A 27,654-nucleotide genomic window follows, 5' to 3' on the forward strand; every position below is an offset into this window, starting at 1 on the left:
AAACAAGGGGTCACTTACTTTAAACGGGTATTCAAGTTTTTTTTTTTTTTATTTGACTATGCTACAGGTGCTGTAAAGTTAGTGTAGTTCATAATATAGTGTCTGTACCTGTGTGTGACGGTTTTCTCACAATTCTTCTGTGATTTTCACCCCAATATTTATTTTTAACAGCATATAAAATGACTGTTGTCTCAGATTTTTCCCAGGTTGCAATGCGGCTGAGACCTGACTCACTAGTCAGCTGATGACAGGGAGCCTATCTGCTTCAATAGGTGGAGGGATCGCTTGGTGGGAGAGATCAATTTGCAACTAATGCAACAGCTGTAGGCACCCTGATTGAAAACCACAGGTCTTTTGAATGGATGCAGCTCATTTATGTTTCAATGGGTGGGGTGGCTGATGTGTGGGAAGGAGGAAAATGGAATTGTGGGATTTGTAGTCAAAAAAAGAAAACTCAAACAGGAAATACCAGTTCACAAAAAGCTATCCACAGTGTTATGGTAATCTCATGACATAGCCATTTAGCCCCAAGACAAGCGCAGATCCTTCCTAGGCATGTCCATTACTGTTTGGCAGCTATGTACAAAAATCACCTTACAGGTCCTGTAGTGGAAAAATTCTGGCCATTTAATCCCATTTTGCTATAGTGCTTCTCTGCGCAAAGGAGGCGGAGAGACCACTAGCCGTGCTTTCCTGCCTCCTCAATATCCCTCACTATGCCCGCCCCTGCAATGAATATGGCAGGTGCCACTACCTCGCTACACCCGACTTGTGCATGCTTAGCTGCCACACCTTTTATAACTTGTCCCCTAGGCGACTATGCTGGTGGGAGGGGTAGGAAACTTAGGTCCCCCACCACTATTCTGTCGGTCAGTTAGGATGCTAGCAGGTAATTCCCTGTATCTAACTTTGTTTCCTATCTTGTGGAATACCCCTTTAACATGCTCATCTTTTGTTATAGAGGAAAATAACATATTCTGATCAACTGGAGATTTTTACTTAATTTTCTTTGCCATTGAATCTAGTAAATAAAAGGCCATTTCCATAGGAGTCTCAAAATAATGCTAAGGGTGGGTTCACACTTCCTTTTTTTGTCTCCATTTTACGGTTTCTGTACGTTTAATCATACCGTATGCAAAAAATGCAGTAAACTACTCTACTGTATATGGCAAAAGAAAAAAAATTTTCGATTCGATTTTATGATGCAAGTTAATGGAAACGGATTATGTTGTATGTCCGTATATGTATAGCAACGTATATGTTAAACGGACAGCAATAATGTGGAGAACTAATAACTATTATGGTAACACCTACATTCGTATTGACTGGGGTGCTGATTCATCTATGTTTTTTTTGTTAATATTATGTAACATTAACTATAACATGGCGGCTGATAATTCCCATTTCTTCATTAATATGGAATGTTCCATTAATTACAGGATCCTTCCATCCTGGAGTCTGATTAATGCCATGCATGTAATTAAAATTAGTGCCGAAAATACGGCTCATGGGAGCTGGAGATCACGCTGGGAGTCTATAGCAAACCCTGATCGGAGATAAGGATTTTACGAATATGGAGTTTTCGCTTTTATCTCAGTTTACCAATTTATCATATGATAAATTGTGTCTGGTTTTTATTTTAAGCGGAGAAGCTTGAAAAAATACCCTTTGCAGATGGCGCTGCGGCTCCTTCAGAATGATGAAAGTGGACCAATGCTTGGTTTAAAGGGGTACTCCGCACCCCTAGACATCTTATCCCCTATCCAAAGGATAGGGGATAAGATGTCAGATCGCAGGGTTCCCGCTGCTGGGGACCCCCGGGATCTCAGCAGCAGCACCCACCTGTACGGCTTCCACCTCACACCGGCAACGCTGGAGGCTTCAGATCCCGACCACAATGGCCGACAAGCACGACATCACGACTCCGCCCCGTGTGACGTCACGCCCCCCCCTCAATGCAAGTCTATGGGAGGGGGCGTGACGGACCTCCCATAGACTTGAATTGAGGGGGCAGGTCGTGATGTCACACGGGGCAGAGTCGTGACATCACGCTCGTCCGCCATTGTGGTCGGGATCCGAAGCCTCCAGCGTTGCCGGTGTGAGGTGGAAGCCGTACAGGTGGGTGCTGCTGCCAAGATCCCGGGGGTCCCCAGCAGCGGGAACCTTTGGATAGGGGATAAGATGTCTAGGGGTGCGGAGTACCCCTTTAAGGCTCACAGTGGAACCATTTTTATTGAATTATTAAAATAAAAAACATGCGATGACGCATCATCACATGCTTTTTATTTTGATAATTCAATAAAAATGGTTCCACTGTGAGCCTTAAACCAAGCATTGGTCCACTTTCATCATTCTGAAGAAGCCGCAGCGCCATCTGCAAAGGGTATTTTTCAAAGCTTCTGCGCATTCTATCCAGGACAGTGCCACTGATTCCTGCTACCCGAAGGCCCGGCAGCGACACCGCATCTTCAGTACCCCATTATTACTGGGGTTATATGCCTGTACTATCTTTTCTAAGGTGAGCGGCCATCTATATGGTTCCTGTCCAATTCTTGACCACTCTAGCTCCTGTTACCAAGGGTAATACACCAGGCGCCGGTATCGGTCTCTCCTTTTTTTTTCCCCTGACAGATTAAGGGGTTAAGGACTTGTTTAGGCACAATCATTTATAAGGGGGATTGTTTATGAAACACATTAATGAAGTAGCGACATTCAGTCATCCCCCACCTCCAGTATACTTTATATACTTTTTGTATTTAAAAATGTAGAGCACTATAGAAAATTATGACATAAGCTAATAAAACAATGATAAAAAGATATGGCTGTAACCCTGATAGGGCTATTTTTTTCAATTAACCCCTTATGAATGCCTCCTATTTTTACTTAACCCGTTCAGGACCCATGACGTAACGTTACGTCCCGACACCCTGGGTCTTAAGGACCCATGACGCACAGTTACATCATGGACAGTTCCGGTCCCCGCCGGGCGGGGATCGGACCAGGATGCCTGCTGAAAACGTTCAGCAGGCATCCCGTACAAACGCCCAGGGGGGTCATGAGACCCCCCCATGTCAGCGATCGCGGCAAATCGCAAGTGAATTCACACTTGCGGTTTGCGCGATTCCGAGTCATTACGGGTCTATGGTGATCCGGTGACCCGGAATAGAAGGGGGATCGCGGTTGTCTAAGACACCCACGATCCCCCTAAAGGCATAGGAGTGAGGTGGCAGGGGTGCCACCCCTCCTATCCCTGCTATTGGTGGTCTAGAAGCGACCACGAATAGCAGATCGGGGGTGGGGGTTAACTTTCGTTTTCCCCGTCCTGCCCACCCACAATAGGCGGGGCAGGACGGGGAAAGCGACGGACCCCGACGCCGAAGATCCACTTACCGATCCTGAGGCTGCGGGCAACGGAGATCGGCGGGCGACGACGTCATGCGGCTGGATCCTACGGAAGCCGGTGAGTTGCCTAGCGATATCTGGAGGGTACAGTCTGAGACCACTAGATAGTGATCTCTAACTGTAGCCCTCCAGATGTTGCAAAACTACAACTCCCAGCATGCCCAGACAGCTGTTTGGGCATGCTGGAATATGTAGTTTTGCAACAGCTGGAGGGCTACAGTTTGAGACCACTATCTGTATCCCTCCAGATCTTGCAAAACTACAACTCCTAGCATGCCCAAACAGCTGTTTGCTGTCTGGGCATGCTGGAATTTGCAGTTTAGCAACATCTGGAGGGTCACAGTTTGGAGATCACTTTGCAGTGTTCTCTAAAACTGTAGCCCTCCAGATGTTGCAAAACTGCAAATCTCAGCATGCCCAAACAGCTGTCTCGGCATGCTGGGAGTTGTAGTTGCGTACCTTCAGCTGTTGCATAACTACATCTCCCAGCATGCCCTTTGGTGATCAGTACATGCTGGGAGTTGCAGTTTTGCAACAGCTGGAGGCACACTGGTTGGAAAATCCTGAGTTAGATAACAGAACCTAACTGAAGGTTTTCCAACCAGTGTGCCTCCAGCTGTTGCAAAACTACAACTCCCAGCATGCACGGTCTGTCAGTACATGCTGGGAGATGTAGTTTTGAAACAGCTGGAGGTTTGCCCCCCCATGTGAGCGCAAAATCTTAGCGGGAAACTCACCCTAACACACCAGTGCGAATGTACCCTAAAAACACTACACTAACACAAAATAAAGGGTAAAACACTACATATACACCCCCCTTACACTGCCCCCCCCCCCCCCCAATAAAAAAAAAAATGTATTGTATGGCAGTTTTTCCAAAACGGAGCCTCCAGCTGTTGCAAAACAATAACTCCCAGCATTTCTGGACAGCCACTGACTGTCCAGGCATGCTGGGAGTTTAGCAACAGCTGGAGGCACCCTGTTTGGGAATCACTGGCATAGAATACCCCTATGTCCACCCCTATGCAATCCCTAATTTAGTCCTCAAATGCGCATGGTGCTCTCTCACTTCGGAGCCCTGTCGTATTTCAAGGAAACAGTTTAGGGCCACATATGGGGTATTTCCGTACTCGGGAGAAATTGCGTTACAAATTTTGGGGGCTTTTTCTCCTTTTACCCCTTATGAAAAGGAAAAGTTGGGGGCTACACCAGCCTGTTAGTGTAAAAAAATAAAAAAAAATGTACACTAACATGCTGGTGTTGCCCCATACTTTTTATTTTCACAAGCGTTAAAAGGAAAAAAAGACCCACAAAATTTGTAACGCAATTTCTCCTGAGTACAGCAATACCCCATATGTGGGCGTAAAATGTTCTGCGGACGCACAACAAGGTTCAGGAGTGAAAGTGCACTAAATTGGCGATTTGCTCAGGGGTGGCTGATTTTACAGCGGTTCTGACATAAACGCAAAAAAATAATAATCTTGTGGACAGGTAGTGGTGTCCACTGCCTAGTATAGACAACTCCCAAAAATAAACAAATGAATAACAGGGGGGAGAAAACTATATAAGTGCTAATAAAACATAGCTTTTAATAAATCGTCTAAAACACACTGATTCAACAAAGTGATGTATGAATAGGTGACAAGGCAGATGTCAGCCCTGTGACCTAAGGATAGACACTAACAAGGCTGTTAAAATTGCATGTAAAGGGATTGTCCCACAAATGCAATAGCCCAATATAATTGTATGCTGCTAATAGATAATATAGATATAGCTACTAGTTATGCCCAACACGTTTCAGCACATGGTTACATGTGACCTCATCAGGGGCTAACTGGCGTAGAACAATACAGTTATTGCATATGAAAATTAATATCGGGGTAACTCATGTGTGTGAGTAGCCGGCTCGGATGCTAGGCTCCCCGCCACTGCGGGTTACACACACATCGTCAGGATTTATCCCAGATAGACGCCATAACCGTTGCGTCCGGGTCCTGTCATTCATATGCTGTACAGAGTATTTGTGCATTACATCCAGCACGCTCTTTGTAGGGGTCGCTATTGTATCTAGTTACCCCGATATTAATTTTCATATGCAATAACTGTATTGTTCTACGCCAGTTAGCCCCTGATGAGGTCACATGTAACCATGTGCTGAAACGCGTTGGGCATAGCTAGTAGCTATATCTATATTATCTATTAGCAGCATACAATTATATTGGGCTATTGCATTTGTGGGACAATCCCTTTACATGCAATTTTAACAGCCTTGTTAGTGTCTATCCTTAGGTCACAGGGCTGACATCTGCCTTGTCACCTATTCATACATCACTTTGTTGAATCAGTGTGTTTTAGACGATTTATTAAAAGCTATGTTTTATTAGCACTTATATAGTTTTCTCCCCCCTGTTATTCATAAACGCAAAAAAAGAAATACCCACATGTGACCCCATTTTGGAAACTACACCCCTCACGGAATGTAACAAGGGGTATAGTGAGCCTGAACACCCCACCGGTGTTTAATGAAAATTCTTCAAATTTGGATGGAAAAATGAAAAAAAAAAATTTGTTTTCACTAAAATGCTGGTTTTACCCTAAATTTTTCATTTTCACAAGGGAAAATAGGAAGAAAAAAAACTAAATTTGTAACCCCATTTCTTCTGAGTAAGAACATACCCCATATGTGGATATAAAGGGGGACATGTATCAAAGATTTTACCCCTGTTTTGTGTGTATTTTTTGCGCAAAATTTTGCACAAGCCCTCTTTTTGCGCACGTTTTGGTAGAGCATATCCTCCAGATGTGGCTGAATCAGGGTACCTTGGAGTGACATCTATAGTACACATGGATTTATTACCTGCGTTCTTTTCCTTTGCACCAAAAATTTTGACGCACGTGCGTCTTTTTCCCCATAAATATAAGCCAACTTTAACTGCACGTAGCGAAATCCTTTCTATTTCTGAAGGAAAGTTCTACTAAGGAACCACCAGAATGTTTTTACTTTCCTATCTCAATTCCTCATTTGGTTTGCTTTATATTGCTTTTTACTCCTTGGTTATTCCAAAGCACTTTTAAAATAATTTGCATATAGAATATTTGTTTCCAGTTCAGTTATTCATTAGATCACTTGTATATTGGATATTGTTATTTTATGATCCAACAATTTAATACATTTACATAGGAAATGTTTGATAACTTATCATTGAACAAGATCCGTCACATTAAAATAGCTTTGTAATCCCCTGAACACTGTAGATCATTCTCCTTTTATTTTTAAAATTTACTGCTTTCCGTTATACTTTTCCCCAGCACCCGGTAAGATGGTGGCTATCACTGATAACCAGCCATCTTACCATGTGACCACGGGGGGTTTCTCCCCCCCCCCCCCCCCCCCCCCAGCCAGTCAAATCTGACTAGCTGATAGCAGCGTTTCGCTATGAGAATACTTAGCAGCGCGGTGTGTGAGTCCGGATCATGGGGATCGGGACACACACCGCTCTGCTAAGTGTCCCTTACCCGTCCCCCAGCGTCACTTACCCGGCCATGCGGTGTCCTGAGCAGTCCCGGTGCGAGTGGCGTCCTCCAGGCGGTCCCGGGGGTGGTGCGTCCCGGCGGTGAGTTTCCGGCAGCAGTGCGGCATCTTCATTGGCAGCAGTGAGATCGCCGTAAAGCGATCTCACTGCTGCCTCTGGGAGTTTCAAAACTGCAACTCCCAGCATGCCCAGACAGCCTTTGGCTTTCTGGGCATGCTGGGAGTTGTAGTTTTGCAACATCTGGAGGGCCACAGTTTGGAGACCACTGTATAATGGTCTCCAATCTGTGCTCTTCCAGATGTTCCAAAATTACAAATCTCAGCATGCCCACTCTGTCGAGGCATGCTGGGAGTTGTAGTTCTGTAACATCTGGAAGACCACAGATTGGAGACCATTATACAGTGGTCTACAAACTGTGGACCTCCAGCTGTTGCAAAACTACAACTCCCAGCATGCCCAGACTGCCCAAGCATGCTGGGAGTTGTAGTTCGTCAACATCTGACCCTTCAGATATTGCCGAAATACAACTTCCAGCATGTCTGGCCATGCTGGGAATTATAGTTTTGCAACAGCTGGAGGCACACTAGTTGGGAAACATTGTTCGTTTCCTAACTCTTTTTCCCAACCCGTGCGCCTCCAGCTGTGCCTCCAAACTATAACGCCCAGCATGCACTGACAGATCATGCATGCTGGGAATTGAAGTTGTGTAACAGCTGGAGGCACACTGGTTTGGAAACACTAAGTTAAGTAAAAAACTTTCAAGTGTTTTGCAACCAGTGTGCCTTCAGCTGTTGCATAACTACAAGTTCCAGCATGTCCTTCTGCTGTCACTGCATGCTGAGATTTGAAGTTTTTGCAACAGCTGAAGGCACACTGGTTGCGAAACACTGAGTCTGTTTCCGTGTTTCGCAACCAGTGTGCCTCCAGCTGTTGCAAAACTACAACTCCCAGCAAGCACGGACAGCCAAAGGGCATGCTCGGAGTTGTAGTTTTGCAACAGCTGGATGTTTCCCCCCCCCCCCCCCCAATGTGAATGGACAGGGTACACTCACATGGGCGGAGGTTTACAGGGAGTGCTGCAAGATTGAGATGCAGCAAACTCGCTGTCAACCCCCGCCCGTGTGACTGTACCCTAAAAACACTACACTACACTTAAATAAAATAAGTAAAAAACACTATATATACACATACTGCTACACAGCCCCCCTCCCCAATAAATATGAACAACGTCTGGTACGGTACTGTTTCCAAAATGGAGCCTCCAGCTGTTGCAAAACAACAACTCCCAGTATTGCCAGACAGCCATTGACTGTCCAGGCATGTTGGGAGTTTTGCAACAGCTGGAGGCACCCTGTTTGGGAAACACTGGCATAGAATACCCCTATGTCCACCCCTATGCAAAACCCTAATTTAGGCCTCAAATGCGCATGGCGCTCTCACTTTGGAGCCCTGTCATATTTCAAGGCAACATTATGGGGTCACATATGGGGTATCGCCGTACTCGGGAGAAATTGCCTTACAGATTTTGGGGGGCTTTTTCTCCTTTTACTCATTATGAAAAGGAACAGTTGGAGTCTACACCAGTATGTTAGTGTATAAAAATAAAATTATTTACACTGGCATGCAGGTGTTGCCACATACTTTACATTTTCACAAGAGGTAAATGGGGAAAAAAAAACCCCATTTTTTGGGACACAATTTAGCCAGAGTACGGAGATAACACATATGTGGGCGTAAAGTGCTCTGCAGGCGCACAACAAGGCCCATAAGGTAGAGTGCACCATGTACATTTGAGGTGATTTGAACAGGGGTGTCACAGATGTTAAATGAAGAATAAGGACATTGGTATAATTGATGTGTTATAATTGGGTGCAAAAAGTGGTATTATTGTGAGATTAAAACTCTACATAATGAAGAAAAAAAATTCTAAAACTAATAACGAGGACACACTTACTGTTTAGGTGCAGATACGCTGCAGACAAAGCTCCTACTAAATAGAGCTGCGGGGTAAATTTATGCTCTGAGGAGAATTCTAAATTTAAACGCAATTCAAGAAAGTAGCTGCACAAGAATGATAAATTTAACGCAGCTGCGCCAAATTTACACAACAGGCAGAGGGGTAAAAACTTCTATTATACACTGGAAATGATACATGTCCCCCAATGTGTTCTGCTGGCGCACTACAATGCTCAGAAGCGAAGGAGCGCCATTGGGCTTTTGAAGAGAAAATTTGTCCGAAATTGAAGGCCACGTGTTTACAAAGCCCCCATAGTGCCAGAACAATGGACCCCCCACATGTGACCCCATTTTGGAACCTACACCCCTCATGTAATGTAAAAAGGGGTACAGTGAGCATTTATGCCCCACAGGTGTCTGACAGATTTTTGTAATAGTGATCCGTGAAAATGAAAAATGTAATTTTTCATTTGCACAGCCCACTGTTCCAAAGATCTGTCAAATGCCAGTGGGTGTAAATACTCACTGCACCCCTTATTAAATTCATTGAGGGGTGTAGTTTCCAAAATAGGGTCACATGTGTTGGGGTCGACTGTTCTGGCACCACGGGGGCAAAATTTGCTCTCAAAAAGCCAAATATGACTCCTTCTCTTCTGAGCATTGTAGTTCGCCCACAGTGCGCTTCAGGTCAACTTATGGGGTACCTCCATACTCAGAAGAGATGGGGTTACACATTTTGGGGGGTCTTTTCTGCTATTAACCCGTGCAAAAATGTGAAATATGGGGGGAAACACACATTTTAGTGAAACATTTTTTTTTTACATATGCAAAAGTCGTGAAACACCTGTGGGGTATTAAGGCTCACTTAATTCCATGTTACATTCCTCAAGGGGTCTAGTTTCCAAAATGGTATGGCATGTGTTTTTTTTTGCTGTCCTGGCACCATAGGGGCTTCTTAAATGCAACATGCCCCCCAAAAACCATTTCAGAAAAACATACTCTCCAAAATCCCCTTGCCGCTCCTTCGCTTCTGAGCCCTCTACTGCGCCCTTCGAACAATTTACATAGACATTTGAGGTATGTGCTTACTCGAGAGAAATTCAGCTACAAATATAAGTATACATTTTCTCTTTTACCCCTTGTAAAAATTCAAAAATTGGGTCTACAAGAACATGCGAGTGTAAAAAATGAAGATTGTGAATTTTCTCCTTCACTTTGCTGCTATTCCTGTGAAACACCTAAAGGGTTAAAATGCTGACTGAATGTCATTTTGAATACTTTGGGGGGTGCAGTTTTTATAATGGGGTCATTTGTGGGGTATTTCTAATATGAAGACCCTTCAAATCCACTTCAAACCTGAACTTATTCTGAATTTACAAATCTGTTTAACTTTCTGGCACCAGTTGATTTAAAAAGAAAAGTTTTTCACCAGAGTACCCCTTTAATGATGGAACAACCCCTTTAAATGACCAAGCCCAATTTTTCAAATCTGGCATGTGTCTCTTTAAGTGGTTTGAAATGCTTTTACTGAGCAAAGCGATTCTGAGATTGTTTTTTCCTGACATATTGTACGTTATATAAATGGTAATTTTTTTGACGATAAATGGCAAATTTTTTGGGAAAACCTTCAAAATATTGTGAAAAATTAGAATTTTTTTTATAGTGTTCACTGTGCAATAAAAATGATGTTTTATTTTAGGGCTGCAACTAACGAATATTTTCATAATCAATTACCCTGATTTTTGTTTGGATTAATTGGATAAAAATGACCATATTGGAGAAGATAATTTCTGAGTATCTAACTAGGGAGGGTGTTAGTGAGGGGATCAGACTGAAGGTCTTCTGAGTGTTTTGCATGCATTATGTGTTAAAGGGGTTATACAGGAATAGAAAAACAGAGCTTATTTCTTTCAAAAACAGCTCCACGTCTGTCCCCAGGTTGGGTGTGGTATTACAACTTGGCTTCATTCATTTCAATGGAACTGAGCTGCAGAACCACACCTAACCTGGAGACAGACAGGGAGTGTGTTTTTTTTTTAAGAAATTTGCTCTGTTTTTCTATTCCTGGATAACCCCTTTAAGAGAGAGTTTGTGGGGTCAGATATATACTAAGCTTTGCGGAGGTTGAGAGGAGATGCTTTTTATTATATTTAAATATGTATAATAATTCTTTTAAATATAATTTTCTTTTTTTTTTCCTTGTAAGAGCTATACCCCCCTCCCTGTTTCTTACCTATGGCCAGATATAAGGGGAGCACATTCCCTGTTTGTCCATCCCATGTGCCCCCAGCAGCCTATTTAGGGAATAGGGGACCTGCACACATAATCTTCCTGCATCTTCTTTCTGCAACTATTGGGAGTCTGGCCACCGGCGACTCACAATAGCTGCAGGAAGCAGAAGATGGTGTGGACCACAGTTGCATATGTACATAGTGATAGTGTATGTGAACTTTAGAAAATGGCCGACAAACTAATCAACAAACCAATTAATTGATTATAAAAATAGTTAAGAACTATTTTCATAATCGGTTTGTTTCAGCCCTAATATCTTTATTCTGTGGGTCTGTACAATAATGGCAATACCCAATTTATATAGCTTTTTAATGTTCTTTTTCCTTCTCCTTTTTTTTTTTGTGTTGCCATGTTCCGACTGCCATAACTTTTGACTTTTGTCTGACACCATTGTGTGAGGGCTTATTTTTGCCTCTGGTATCCAGCTCTTGGCCTTCTTCCTGCGGTCGTCTCGCTACACACTGTCTCTCGACGGCTACACTGATTTCGTTCCTTTGGCTCATGATAGGCTGAATAGCAGTGTGACACATTGAGCCCCGGTCTTCTTCCTGGTGCCGGGGCTTAATACATCACACTATCACTCAGCCTATCGCTAGCTGAGATGGGACATTGCTGCGGCTGAAGATAAGCTTATCTGCAGTGTAATGTGTCGACCACAAGAAGCAGGAAGAGGGCCACAGCAGGGGCCAGGAACGAAATACTGGAGGCACTAGGGGAGCACCAGGAAGCAAGTCCGATTTGTTTTCTTTTTTATGACATTCTGGGCAGATAAATTAAAGGGGTTATCCAGGAAAAAACTTTTTTTATATATCAACTGGCTCCAGAAAGTTAAACAGATTTGTAAACTACTTCTATTAAAAAATCTTAATCCTTTCAGTACTTATGAGCTGCTGAAGTTAAGGTTATTCTTTTCTGTCTAAGTGCTCTCTGATGACACGTGTCTCGGGAAATGCCCAGTTTAGAAGCAAATCCCCATAGCAAACCTCTTCTAAACTGGGCGGTTCCCGAGACACGTGTCATCAGAGAGCACTTAGACAGAAAAGAACAACCTTAACTTCAGAAGCTCATAAGTACTGAAAGGATTAAGATTTTTTAATAGAAGTAATTTACAAATCTATTTAACTTTCTGGAGCAAGTTGATATATAAAAACATTTTTTTCCCTGGATAACCCCTTTAAGAATTGCATCCCGGAGTACCCCTTTAATCCTTTGTGTAGCAAGAGTTATAAATGAATAAATGACACTTTCAACAAATCTTTTCTCAAATAACTATATGTCATTCTGCTCAACAGATTCTGCTCTATAACATGCAACCTGCAGCTCAGCTATAGCATGCTGAGAATGACAGGTTCCCTTTAAGTTGGCAACTATAAAATCTTGATCTAATGGTGCACAGTGTAAAGCATCCTATACTGACAACACAGACTGTGCGAGTGAAACATCTGTAGGAAAGTTTTGGGAGTGCGTACCAAGAAACTTTGTAGTGCTGGCAGTGCTTTTAATGAGGCTCCTGTATATAAAGCCATCATCCCGCGTGTGACGCCTCTGCAAATCCTCAAGGGTAATTAATATAGAAAGACTACAGTAACAAATAACATCAGAGCTGAGGGATAACAGGGCAATCCTGGAGAAACTGTCAAGGGTAGGAGATCCCCTTATAAAAAACAAAACAAGAAACTAATAAAAAACAGCTATACCTTGTTCTGCTAGAGAACACTGCTAACATATTTGGAGACTTATGAGAAATTTAGCATTTTGCTTGTGTTTTTTTAATATTCCAGGCATGATTTTACTCTATTTACTATTGCTACAAACAGGTCAGGAAAGTTCTGGTGATAATTTCCGGCCATTTATTCATAGTATTTTGTGTGAATTTAATAGTAAATATGCCCCCCTTTTTTGAGTTTGACCGTTTATTTTTGTGCAGTGCGCCATTTGTTGTGGCACAGATAGACAGACTGTTGCTGCCTAAAGATATGTTCACAGGCAAAATATTCATGTTTTTATGCTGAAACAGTGTGATTTGGTTCCTGTCGAAAACCCTGATAGCATTGACTTTAATGAGAGGTGAGGAACCTGAAATTTTAATAGAAGTGCCAGTGCTGTCTGCGCATGTATAGAGACCCGTGCACACTATGGATCTGCATGGGGAAGAGTCCCATTGATCCTAATGGGATTCTGCTGCACAGTTCATACTATAGAGGACATAACAAAACTTAAAGGGTTTTCCACCATAAGGCGATTTTAGTACATACCTGGCAGACAGTAATGGACATGCTTAGGAAGGATCTGCACTTGTCTTGGGGCTACATGGCTATGTTGTGAGATTACCAGAACACTGTGGATAGCTTTTTGTGAACTGGTATTTCCTGTTTGACTTTTCTTTTTTTGACTACAAATCCCACAATTCCATTTTCCTCCCTCCCACACATCAGCCACCCCACCCATTGAAACATAAATGAGCTGCATCCATTCAAAAGACCCAGGGTTTTCAATCAGGGTGCCTACAGCTGTTGCATTAGTTGCAGATTGATCGCTCCACCCATTGAAGCAGACAGGCTCCCTTCATCAGCTGACTAGTGAGGTCAGGTCTTGGCCTCATTGCAACCTGGGAAAAATCTGAGACAACAGTTATTTTGTATGCTGGTAAAAATAAATATTGGGGTGAAAATCACAGAAGACATGTGAGAAAACCATCACACACAGGTACAGACACTATATTATGAACTACACTAACTTTACAGCCCCTGTAGCATAGTCAAATAATAAAATACCCCTTTAAAGGGTACCTCTCATCAAAAAAACTTTTGATATATTATAGATTAATGTATGCAGAATAACTTTACAATTGCATGTTATTAAAAAAATATGCTTCTTTCTATTTAATTTTCCACTTTGAAGAAATGACCACTAGGGGTCTCCCTACCAGTCCTGGCAGCAAGCATTTCAGACTCATGCTGGAGTCCTAAACACTACGAGCTGCCAGTCTGCTTTGTTCACAAAGGAGAACACTCAGAGCTGCCAGCCTGCTTTGTTCACAGCCTGTTTGGCTGTGAACAAAGCAGGCTGGCAGATCTGAGTGTTTAGGACTCCAGCATGAGTCAGAAATGCTTGCTGACAGGACTGATCGGGAAAAATACAATAGAAAGAAGCATATTTTTCATTAACATGCTATTGGAAAGTTATTCAACATTCATTAATCTAAAATATATCAAAAGTTTATTTGATGAGAGGTACCCTTTAATGTGGATCCAGATTCCAACAAAGAAATGTTCATTCTTTTAGTGGAAATCAGTCAGAAAAGCCCATTGAGTGCTGCAGTCTCTACAATGTCTACCAGCGATCATTCTTGCAGCGCTGTACTTTTTGTAGTGGTGGAGCAAGGTGCTGCATTAATGCCTCTTTCACTTGAACACAACAATGCTGCAGTACCTTGCATCATCGCTTCTAACAGTTCAGTGATGCAGGTAATGATGCTGATGGATACTGAAGAAGTGATTGGTGGGTACCAGGAGTCAGACCCCAACTGATCTAATATTGATGGCCTTTACTGAGGATTTTATAAGGCTGGTTAACCCATTTAGTGTACAGGGGTGTGGAAATTTAAAATAAAACTACTTGTCCAAGGGACTAAAACGGAGCACAAACTATTTTTCCCTCATGACGATCCACTTGTCCTGGTACACAAAAGAATTTTAACCAAAATGATACGTAAATAAAGTCTTTATTAGTTTATTTAGTTTTTGCGCTTTTGTTTTCTCCTCCTCGCCCTACAATAGCCAAAACTCTTATTTTTTCCTCTAAAGACCCATATGAGGTGTTTTTTGTGGCACGGATTGTCCTTTGTAATGACACCTTTCATTTTTACATAACATATGCTCTAAAACTAAAAACTTATTAATTGTGATGTGACATAATTTTAAATTTTTTTTTTTACGCCATTCACCTTGGGGTCAAACTTGCATGTTATATGATACGTTAGGTCGGCCTGATTACAGCAATACCAGATTTGTTTGGCTTCCGTCATGTTTTATGAATGTTAAAAAAATTCTAATCTTTTTAGAATGTTTTTTTTTTTATTACCATTTTCTGATGCCTATAACAGTTTAATTTTTCTGTATACTGGTCTATATGAGGGCTAATTTTTTGCGCTATAATCTGCTGTTTGTATCGGTACCATTTTGGTATTTATGGGACTTTTTGATCACTTTTTATTTTATTTTCATTTTTTTTACATTAACGTCATTGACTCTTCGGGATATCTAATGTTATATTTTAATACTTCGGACAATTATGCACGCGCCAATACCAAATATGTTTATTTTTTTTTATCATGTTTACATGTTTTTCATATGAAAAATGAGAAAAGGGAGGGTGATGTGATTTTTTTTTTTATATGGAAGCGGTTAATGTATGTGTGTGTTTAAACTTTATTTATTTATTTTTTTTACACTTTATTGGTCCCTTAGGGGACTTTAAGAAGGACCTATTGATTCCTTCTTATGAAGTTCCATAGAACTCCATTGATCTGTGTAATCTGCGCTCAATTGGTTGAGCTTGCTCAAGGTAGGCTCAATCAAATACAGATCCATGGAGCTATGGGATGAGAGGTAAGCCCTCCGGCTACCTCCAAAGTGGATTGCCCCCCCCAGACAGAAAACAACAACTCAGCTTCAGCAGCTGATAATTATTGAAAGGATTAAGATGTTTTAATAGAAGTAATTTACAAATCTGTTTAACTTTCTGGAGCCAGTTGATATATAAAAAAAAAGTTTTTTCCTGGAATACCCCTTTAAATTATTGAGAGGGTGCTGGAATATGTGCGCGATTCCTAATGTTTATTCTGCATGGATTCTTCATAGTGTGAACGGGGCTTTATTCTTTATATCATTTTAGAGCTGCAGCTCCTGAATTGTCGTTGCGGCCATATATCAGTGTTTCCCAAATAGGGTGCCTCCAGCTGTTTCAAAACTACAACTCCCAGCATGCCCGGACAGCCTTTGGCTGTCCGGGCATGCTGGGAGTTGTAGTTTTGCAACAGCTGGAGGCACCCTGGTTGGGAAACACTGACATATGTGATGATCTCTGCTTTTATAATCTCTGTTTGCTGTCAGTGAATGTCAATATTTATTGTTTTCAAGCAGATGATCCTCTGTGATCTAATCAAGGAATCAGCACACATCTTTCCTGAACTCCAGGCTGATACACTGTGCAAACACATCAGCTGTGCGGCTGAGCGAGGAGCTGATATTTATTGGTTCTACTCATTCGTTTTGAGTAAATACTTACATTTCCCACTGTAATAGAGGTTCTGTCTGCAGGTTCCATAAACAAATACAGGAAAACCAACAGGCCATATTAAAGGGGTACTCCACTGGAAAACTTTTTTTTTTCTAAATCAACTGGTGCCAGAAAATTAAACAGATTTGTAAATTACTTCTATTAAAAAATCTTAATACTTCCATTACTTATCAGCTGTTGTATGATCCACAGGAAGTTCTTTTCTTTTTGAATTTCCTTTCTGTCTTACCACAGTGCTCTCTGCTGACACCTCTGTCCATGTCAGGAACTGTCCAGAGTAGCATAGGTTTGCTATGGGGATTTGCTCCTCCTCTGCACAGTTCCTGACATGGACAGAGGTGTCTACAGAGAGCACTGTGGTCAGACAGACAGGAAATTCTAAAAGAAAATAACTTCCTGTGGATCATACAGAAGCCTCATAAGTACTGGAAGGATTAAGATTTTTTAATAGAAGTCATTTACAAATCTGCTTAACTTTCTCGCACCATTTGATTTAAAAAAAAAAATGTTTTTCAGCGGAGTACCCCTTTAAAGTCGATAAGTCAGGTCTTGTGGGTGCTGTTGTGTCCGGCGTGTAACGGTTCCACTGGTGCCTTTTTTTTTCTGTTGCAATGATGCAGAGCGCAACATTGGAAGATGCAACAGAAGTGTGATCAAAGGCTTAGGGCTCTGGGTTGTTCCATTCCACTATTATTCCTGGGAACTTATGAATAAATTGACAACACTCACACTTCCCCTTAGTGGCAGGACAACTCACAATTACACACAGTTTAACCCCTTAAGAACATAGCATTTTTCCTTTTCTGCATTTTCGTTTTTTCCTCCTTACCTTTTAAAAATCATAACCCTTTCAATGTTGCACCTAAAAACCCATATGATAGCTTATTCTACTTTGTAATGACATCAGTCATTTTACCCAAAAATCGGTGAAACGGAAAAAAAAATCAATGTGAGACAAAACGGAAGAAAAAAACGCCATTTTGTAAATTGTGGGGGCTTCTGTTTCTACACAGTACATTTTTCATTAAAAATGACACCTCCTCATTATTCTGTAGGTCCATAAGATTAAAATGATACCCTACTTATATAGGTTTGATTTTTTATTACTTCGTTTTTGATCGGACTTTTTGATCGCTTTTTATTCATTTTTTTATGTTATAAAAAGTGACCAAAAATTAGCTATTTTGGACTTTGTAATTTTTTTGCGCATATGTCATTGACCGTTAATTAATTATATATTTTTATAGTTCAGACACTTACGCACGCGGCGATACCTCGTTTTATTTTTATTTACACAGCTTTTTTTTATGGGAAAAGGGGGGTGATTCAAACTTTTATTAGGGAAGGGGTTAAATGATCTTTATTAACTTTTTTTGTTCACTTTTTTTTTTTTGCAGTGTTATAGCTCCCATAGGGACCTATAACACTGCACACACTAATATTTTACACAGATCACTGCAAAGCCATAGCTTTGCATTGATCAGTGTTATCGGCGGTTGATTGCTCAAGCCTTGATTTCAGGCTTGCAGCAATCAATTGCAGTTCGGACGTGCAGGAGGAAGGTAAGGCACCCTCCTGCTGCGTCCCAGTTGATCAGGACATCTCAATTTTATCTCGATGTCCCGATCAGCCCGACTGAGCTGCCGGCTTTAACTTTTAGACGTAACGATCAACTTTGATCACCGCGTCTAAAGAGTTAATGCAGGACATCTGTCGGAACGGCGATGTCCGGCATTAGCTGCGGGTCCTGGCTGCTGACAGCAGCCGGGACCGTGCGGGTATGATGCATGCTCAGATCCTGGTATACCCGGCGTTCTGCGGCAAGGGGTTAATTAGTGTGAACAGTGCCAGACTGTGTAGAACGTGCCTCACTGACATGTCACTTTATTCATACATTTCCAGGAGGAGTAACAGAGGAACTGTACAGTGCAGACAGGGCTGCCATCAGAAATTTTGGGGCCCCTTACACAGCTCAAGGCCTGGCTCCCCCGTGGCACGCCCCACATCCTAGGGTCCATGCCAACTCCACCCCCTAGATGCCCCCCCAGGAACCACCCCCAATTTTTTTTTTAGAACTACAAAGACAGTAAAAAAATTAGTCAGACCATCATCAGTTATTTCAGTAAGGAATTATTTGTTAACCAAAGAATATGAAGCCTGCCACCACAACAAGGTAGACTCTTTTTAGGCAGGACCCTACACAAACACTGACTACATAACCATTTCTAATCTGCCCTATCTATCTTACCCTAGCACACTCAACATCCCGGCATTAACCGTGGGTCCTGACTGCTTGTAGCAGTCGGGACCCACTGGGTATGAAGTGTGCTCAGCTCGTGAGCGCGATTCAAACTGGGGGAGCAGGACCAGGGCATACAGGTATGCCCTTAGTCCCTAAAGTGGTACTCCACTGGAAATCTTTTTTTATTTAAATCAACTGGTGACAGAAAGTTAAACAGATTTGTAAATTACTTCTATTAAAAAATCTTAATCCTCCCAATAATACAGCTGCTGTATGGTCCACAGAAAGTTGTTTTCTTTTTTAATTCCCTTTCTGTCTGACCACAGTGCTCTCTACTGACCCCTCTGTCCATTTTAGGAACTGTCCAGAGTAGGAGCAAATCCCCATAGAAAACCTCTCCTGCTCTGGACAGTTCCTGACATGGACAGAGATGTCAGCAGAGAGCACTGTGGTCAGACAAAAAGGAAATTCAAAAAGAAAAGAATTTCCTGTGGATCATACAACAGCTGATAAGTACTGGAAGGATTAAGATTTTTTTTAATAGAAGTCATTTACAAATCTGTTTAACTTTCTGGCATCTGTTGATAAAAATGTTTTTTTTCCAGTGGAGTACCCCTTTAACAGGTTATACAATATAAGCTATATTTTAGTCGGTCGGTGTTGTTTCATATTGTTTGGGTAGGCCCGTCTTTTAATAGTTGCTCCCATTATGGAGGCAACTATTAACAGAGGGGCCACCCAAACTTTATGGGGCAGCTATTAGAAGAGGGGCCTACCCAAACTTTATGGGGGCAGCTATTAGAAGAGGGGCCTACCCAAACGTTATGGGGGCCCCATATAGTTTGGGTAGGCCCCATGTTTAAGTTGCCCCCATATAGTTGTTGTAGGCCCCTCTCAAAGAGGCCTACAACTATATGGGGGGGCAACTATTAGATGAAAAAGGCCTACAAAAACTAAATGGGGGCAACTTGTGCCCATATATTTGTTGTAGGCCCCTTTCTACTGCTAACTATTCCCCCCATATAGTTGTAGGCCTCAGTCCTTGCCCCCAGACTGCAGGCCCCATTACATAGTTCTGCCCCAGCTCCATACATATTAGGGATCGACCGATTATCGGTTTGGCCGATGTTATCGGCCGATATTCCCGATTTTCTAAGTTATCGGTATCGGCAATTATCTTGCTGATAATGCCGATAATGCAGGCGCTTTAAATCAATGAACTGCAGCGGCTTTTGCAGGGCCAGAGACCGCCGCCACCACCCGCTTCTCTCCCTCTGCCGGTCCTGGGTCCAACCACCGCCGCTGCCAGAGACCGCCAACGCCGCTCACTTCTCTCCCCCTCCCTGTCCTGGGGTCCTGAGTCCAACCACCGCCGCTGCCAGAGACTGCCGCCGCCACCCGCTTCTCTCCCCTGCCTGTCCTGGGGTCCTGAGTCCAACGACCGCCGCTGCCAGAGAACGCCGCCGCCAGGTTTCGCGCTACTTCTGGCTCCTGCGGTGTCCTGCGCTGTTGCTGTGCGCAATGATGAGTGACGTCCTCAACGCGATGTCACCTTCAGTGGCCCGGCGCACAGTGACAGCTCAGGACCCAGGGAAAAGGTAATTATAAAACCGGGGATGGGGGAGGCAATGGGGTGGCGGCGGTCTCTGGCAGCCGCGCTGGTTGAACTCAGGACCCCAGGACAGGCAGGGGGAGAGAAGCGGGCGGTGGCGGTGGTCTCTGGCACCGGCGCTGGTTGACTCAGGACCCCAGGACAGGCAGGGGGGAGAGAATCGGGCAGTGGCGGCGGTCTCTTGCAGCGGCAGTGGTTGGACTCAGGACATGAATGTGGAGAGAAGTGGGCGGCGGTGGCGGTCTCTGGCAGCGGCAGTAGTTGGACTCAGGACCCCAGGACATGCAGGGGGAGAGAAGCGGGCGGCGGTGGCGGTCTCTGGCAGTGGCTGGACTTAGGACCCCAGGACAGGAAGGGGTAGAGAAGCGGGCGGTGGCAGTGGTCTCTGGCCCTGAAAAAGCCGCTGCAGTTCATTGATTTAAAGCGCCCGGGGGCGGGGAGGTATGGGATTAAAATGCACAGAATATCGGTATAAGTTATCGGCCTGAAAGTTCACAGATTATCGGTATCGGCTCTAAAAAATCAATATCGGTCGATCCCTAATACAGTGGTCCCTCAACATATGATATTAATTGGTTCCAGGAGAACCATCATATGTTGAAACCATCATATGTCGAGCACATATGTCTATCTAAAAATGGTAATTGGTTCTGGGGCCTCGGAACCATTGTATGTTGAATACATATCTCTATGGGAAACTGCTAATTGGTTCTGGGATGACCATTGTATGTGGAGTGTATGGGGAGTGTTTAACAAACCAGGGTGCCTCCAGCTGTTGCACAACTACAACTCCCAGCATGCATGTACAGCCATTGACTGCCTGGGCATGCTGGGAGTTATAGTTTTGCAACAGCTGGAGGCACACTGATAGGGAAACATTGATGTATGGGGTGTATAGTGTGTATATGTATTGTATGTGATGTGTGACATCGCATACAGTACTGTACAGTTCTTTAAATACCTTCAGGGGGGACAGAATGTCCTCCATTACGATCCTGCCGACTACAGCTCTATAGGAAAGGAAGGGGAGGGCAGCCAGCAGCTCATTGGATGCCTGCAGCAAGATGCTGCAGGCTCTTGGCTATGGCTGCACTGGGGGGCGGGGCTTACACGGAGCTCACAGTGGAAGCCTGCGTGAGTTAGCAGGACAGCATGTGAGTAACAGGAGGCAGAACGGGGCACACGGGGACATTAAACAACTGTCTGTCAGTTGCTGAAGTTGTCAGCGCTGTCAGACAGCCGTTTGTACGATGGCCCCAACACACAGCAGCATCATATGTCGATGCTGCCTTCAACATACGATGGGCTCTGAGAGGCCATCATATGTTGAAATGATCATATGTCGGGGCCATCATAAGTCAGGGGGTCACTGTACATATATTTTTTTCTCCTTTTTTACATATTAACCTCTGCTCTGTGCCGGCCTCTTCAGGGCAGGCTCATCCTTTGCGCTGCTCAGCTCTGTAGCTGGCAGTCACACTGCTGCTACACACCGCTGGCCTCCTCTTCCCAACTCTTCCACAACACTACTGCGGTCACGTGACATCGGGGCCGCTGTCAGCATGCAGTGCGCAGCAGCGGACATACCTCCCAGCGACCACTGCTGCTGTTTTAAAGAGACAGTGGCTGACAGCCCTGAGGTACGTACTGTGCAGCAGCAGCGGCGCTGCCGTGTGTGATCTGTGACTGATTGTACAGAGTACAGTCAAACAGTCAGTGTACAATGTGTCGGCCTCAGCAGTCAGTGAGTGGCAATCGCTCACTGACATACAGGGGTATCGGTTGTACCCCCTTGATAGCGGCCCTGAATGCAGAGTTCTGGTAGAGCTGATGGCTCCTAATAACTTAATTGGCAGAATAGGACTATATGGGTGTATCCACCGCATAATAAAGGCTAAAGTTAGAGTCACACAGTTCCTCCTCATGATCACCATTACCCTCATCATGATCACCATTACCCTCATCATGATCACCATTACCCTCATCATGATCACCATTACCCTCATCATGATCACCATTACCTTCATCATGATCACCATTACTCTCATCATGATCACCATTACCCTCATCATGATCACCATTACCTTCATCATGATCACCATTACCTTCATCATGATCACCATTACCCTCATCATGATCACCATTACCTTCATCATGATCACCATTACCCTCATCATGATCACCATTACCCTCCTCATGATCACCATTACCCTCCTCATGATCACCATTACCCTCATCATGATCACCATTACCTTCATCATGATCACCATTACCTTCATCATGATCACCATTACCTTCATCATGATCACCATTACCTTCATCATGATCACCATTACCTTCATCATGATCACCATTACCCTCATCATGATCACCATCACCCTCATCATGATCACCATTACCCTCCTCATGATCACCATTACCCTCATCATGATCACCATTACCTTCATCATGATCATCATTACCTTCATCATGATCACCATTACCTTCATCATGATCGCCATTACCTTCATCATGATCACCATTACCCTCCTCATGATCACCATTACCTTCATCATGATCACCATTACCCTCCTCATGATCACCATTACCTTCATCATGATCATCATTACTTTCATCATGATCACCATTACCCTCATCATGATCACCATTACCTTCATCATGATCACCATTACCCTCCTCATGATCACCATTACCCTCATCATGATTACCATTACCTTCATCATGATCATCATTGCCTTCATCATGATCACCATTACCTTCATCATGATCACCATTACCTTCATCATGATCACCATTACCTTCATCATGATCACCATTACCCTCATCATGATCACCATTACCTTCATCATGATCATCATTACCTTCATCATGATCACCATTACCTTCATCATGATCACCATTACCCTCATCATGATCACCATTACCTTCATCATGATCACCATTACCCTCCTCATGATCACCATTACCCTCCTCATGATCACCATTACCCTCCTCATGATCACCATTACCTTCATCATGATCATCATTACCTTCATCATGATCACCATTACCCTCATCATGATCACCATTACCTTCATCATGATCACCATAACCCTCATTATGATCACCATTACCTTCATCATGATCATCATTACCTTCATCATGATCATCATTACCTTCATCATTATCACCATTACCTTCATCATGATCACCATTACCCTCATCATGATCACCATTACCTTCATCATGATCACCATTACCTTCATCATGATCACCATTACCCTCATCATGATCACCATTACCTTCATCATGATCATGCTCACCATTACCCTCCTCATGCTCACCATTACCCTCCTCATGATCACCATTACCCTCATCATTATCACCATTACCCTCATCATGATCACCATTACCTTCATCATGATCACCATTACCCTCCTCATGATCACCATTACCCTCCTCATGATCACCATTACCCTCATCATTATCACCATTACCCTCATCATGATCACCATTACCTTCATCATGATCACCATTACCTTCATCATGATCACCATTACCTTCATCATGATCACCATTACCTTCATCATGATCACCATTACCTTCATCATGATCACCATTACCCTCATCATTATCACCATTACCCTCACCATGATCACCATTACCTTCATCATGATCATGCTCACCATTACCCTCATCATGCTCACCATTACCCTCATCATGATCACCATTACCTTCATCATGATCATGCTCACCATTACCCTCCTCATGATCACCATTACCCTCATCATTATCACCAATACCCTCATCATGATCACCATTACCTTCACCATGATCACCATTACCTTCATCATGATCACCATTACCCTCATCATGATCACCATCACCCTCATCATGATCCCCATTACCCTCATCATGATCACCATCCCCTCATCATGATCATCATTACCCTCATCATGATCACCATTACCCTCATCATGATCACCATTACCTTCATCATGATCACCATTACCCTCATCATTATCACCATTACCCTCATCATGATCACCATTACCCTCCTCATGATCACCATTACCTTCATCATGATCACCATTACCCTCCTCATGATCACCATTACCCTCCTCATGATCACCATTACCCTCATCATTATCACCATTACCCTCATCATGATCACCATTACCTTCATCATGATCACCATTACCTTCATCATGATCACCATTACCTTCATCATGATCACCATTACCTTCATCATGATCACCATTACCTTCATCATGATCACCATTACCCTCATCATTATCACCATTACCCTCACCATGATCACCATTACCTTCATCATGATCATGCTCACCATTACCCTCATCATGCTCACCATTACCCTCATCATGATCACCATTACCTTCATCATGATCATGCTCACCATTACCCTCCTCATGATCACCATTACCCTCATCATTATCACCAATACCCTCATCATGATCACCATTACCTTCACCATGATCACCATTACCTTCATCATGATCACCATTACCCTCATCATGATCACCATCACCCTCATCATGATCCCCATTACCCTCATCATGATCACCATCCCCTCATCATGATCATCATTACCCTCATCATGATCACCATTACCCTCATCATGATCACCATTACCTTCATCATGATCACCATTACCCTCATCATTATCACCATTACCCTCATCATGATCACCATTACCTTCATCATGATCACCATTACCTTCATCATGATCACCATTACCTTCATCATGATCACCATTACCTTCATCATGATCACCATTACCCTCATCATTATCACCATTACCCTCACCATGATCACCATTACCTTCATCATGATCACCATTACCTTCATCATTATCACCATTACCCTCATCATGATCACCATTACCTTCATCATGATCATGCTCACCATTACCCTCCTCATGATCACCATTACCCTCATCATTATCACCATTACCCTCATCATGATCACCATTACCTTCACCATGATCACCATTACCTTCATCATGATCACCATCACCCTCATCATGATCCCCATTACCCTCATCATGATCACCATCCACTCATCATGATCATCATTACCCTCATCATGATCACCATTACCCTCATCATGATCACCATTACCCTCATCATGATCACCATCCCCTCATCATGATCACCATCACCCTCATCATGATCACGATCACCATCACCCTCATCATGATCACCATCACCCTCATCATGATCCCCATTACCCTCATCATGATCACCATCACCCTCATCATGATCATCATCACCATCACCCTCTTCACCCCCATCCTCCCGAGCAGCCCGGTTCTCCCGCTCGAGCTGCAGGGACTGAAGGACCGACCAGCTGACCGCTCTCTATCCTCCAGCGTTGTTATGCTCAGCATCTCTCGCTCTTAGCCAATTAGAAGCGAGGAGTGCGCCGCCATCAGCCAATCAGCGTCCGGATGAAAGCACGCCCAACCCTCACACCCCCAGCGAAGGTTTATTTTGTTGGTCACATGACTCGGAGCGCAGGGAGTTAATCCCAGCCCCGCCCCCTCCCCACGGGGCAAGTTAACTCATTCTCAGCCAGTAAGCAGTGACAGGAGACAGGAGCGGTTGCCATGAGAACCACGGTCGCCCGGATGTGAGGAGATGCCGGCCGGAGCTGCCAGGGATCGCCCGGTGCCTCATCAGTGACATGGGGGGCGGGTAGGAGGGGGGCCGGACGGGAGAGTGTTCGCGGCTCGGTGCGGGATCTCGGCTTTCTCTGGAGGGGGCAAGGATGGACGAGCCGGGGGAGCTCGATGGAGGTAGGAGGCTGTGCGGAGCGCTGTGTGACCCCCGGACTGTGTGTGCGCATCCCCCCAGGGTCATGTGTGCCAGGACCACCCTGCCCTTCACTGCACGATCACTGACATCTATAGATCCCGCCTGAGTCCTGTACATCACCCGCAGCATCGTCCTCAGCATGGCAGCCTGATCTGTCCTATACTCATCCCCAGCCTGGAGCTCTCCAGCTGCAAAACTACAACTCCCAGCATGCCCTGACCGCCCCAGGCAACAGATGGAGAGCCACAGGTGCGGGATCACTGCTGTACACTCCTACTGACCGGACCTGAACCATGTCAGTCATATAACCCCTCTATACCTGACCCCACATACCCTACCTGATCCACACCTGGAGACTGACCGGACCTGAACCATGTCAGACATATAACCCCCTCTATACCTGACCCCATATACCCCTACATGATCCACACCTGGAGACTGACCGGACCTGAACCATGTCAGACATATAACCCCCTCTATACCTGACCCCATATACCCTACATGATCCACACCTGGAGACTGACCGGACCTGAAGACATATAACCCCCTCTATACCTGACCCCATATACCCTACCTGATCCACACCTGGAGACTGACCGGACCTGAACCATGTCAGACATATAACCCCCTCTATACCTGACCCCATATACCCCTACCTGCCCCACACCTGGAGACTGACCGGACCAGAACCATGTCAGACATATAACCTGACCCCATATACCCTACATGATCCACACCTGGAGACTGACCGGACCTGAACCATGTCAGACATATAGCCCCCTCTATACCTGACCCCATACACCCTACATGATCCACACCTGGAGACTGACCGGACCTGAACCATGTCAGACATATAACCCCCTCTATACCTGACCCCATATACCCTACATGATCCACACCTGGAGACTGACCGGACCTGAACCATGTCAGACATATAACCCCCTCTATACCTGACCCCATATACCCTACATGATCCACACCTGGAGACTGACCGGACCTGAAGACATATAACCCCCTCTATACCTGACCCCATATACCCTACCTGATCCACACCTGGAGACTGACCGGACCTGAACCATGTCAGACATATAACCCCCTCTATACCTGACCCCATATACCCCTACCTGCCCCACACCTGGAGACTGACCGGACCAGAACCATGTCAGACATATAACCTGACCCCATATACCCTACATGATCCACACCTGGAGACTGACCGGACCTGAACCATGTCAGACATATAACCCCCTCTATACCTGACCCCATATACCCTACATGATCCACACCTGGAGACTGACCGGACCTGAAGACATATAACCCCCTCTATACCTGACCCCATATACCCTACATGATCCACACCTGGAGACTGACCGGACCTGAACCATGTCAGACATATAACCCCCTCTATACCTGACCCCATATACCCTACATGACCCACACCTGGAGACTGACCGGACCTGAACCATGTCAGACATATAACCCCCTCTATACCTGACCCCA

At 44.1% G+C, this 27,654-nt stretch overlaps 1 protein-coding gene across 16 annotated transcripts in view; it reads left to right on the forward strand.

Annotated features, from left to right (window-relative positions):
* Positions 1 to 27,654, forward strand: part of CACNA1D (calcium voltage-gated channel subunit alpha1 D) — a 453,220-nt gene that overhangs the window by 34,534 nt on the left and 391,032 nt on the right. For 15 of the 16 annotated variants that reach the window (XM_056524364.1, XM_056524368.1, XM_056524357.1 and 12 more), the window contains exon 1: positions 25,925 to 26,135. The exons of the other annotated variant lie outside the window; for it this stretch is intronic. In XM_056524364.1, coding sequence (XP_056380339.1) covers positions 26,108 to 26,135 — 28 coding nt within the window. In that variant the 5' untranslated portion in view covers positions 25,925 to 26,107. Of the gene's footprint in view, positions 1 to 25,924; positions 26,136 to 27,654 lie in introns of those variants that run through there. 16 annotated transcript variants of the gene reach the window in all.

This window comes from Hyla sarda, chromosome 6, assembly GCF_029499605.1.
Source record: "Hyla sarda isolate aHylSar1 chromosome 6, aHylSar1.hap1, whole genome shotgun sequence".
In the NCBI taxonomy this organism is placed as follows: Eukaryota; Metazoa; Chordata; class Amphibia; order Anura; family Hylidae; genus Hyla; species Hyla sarda.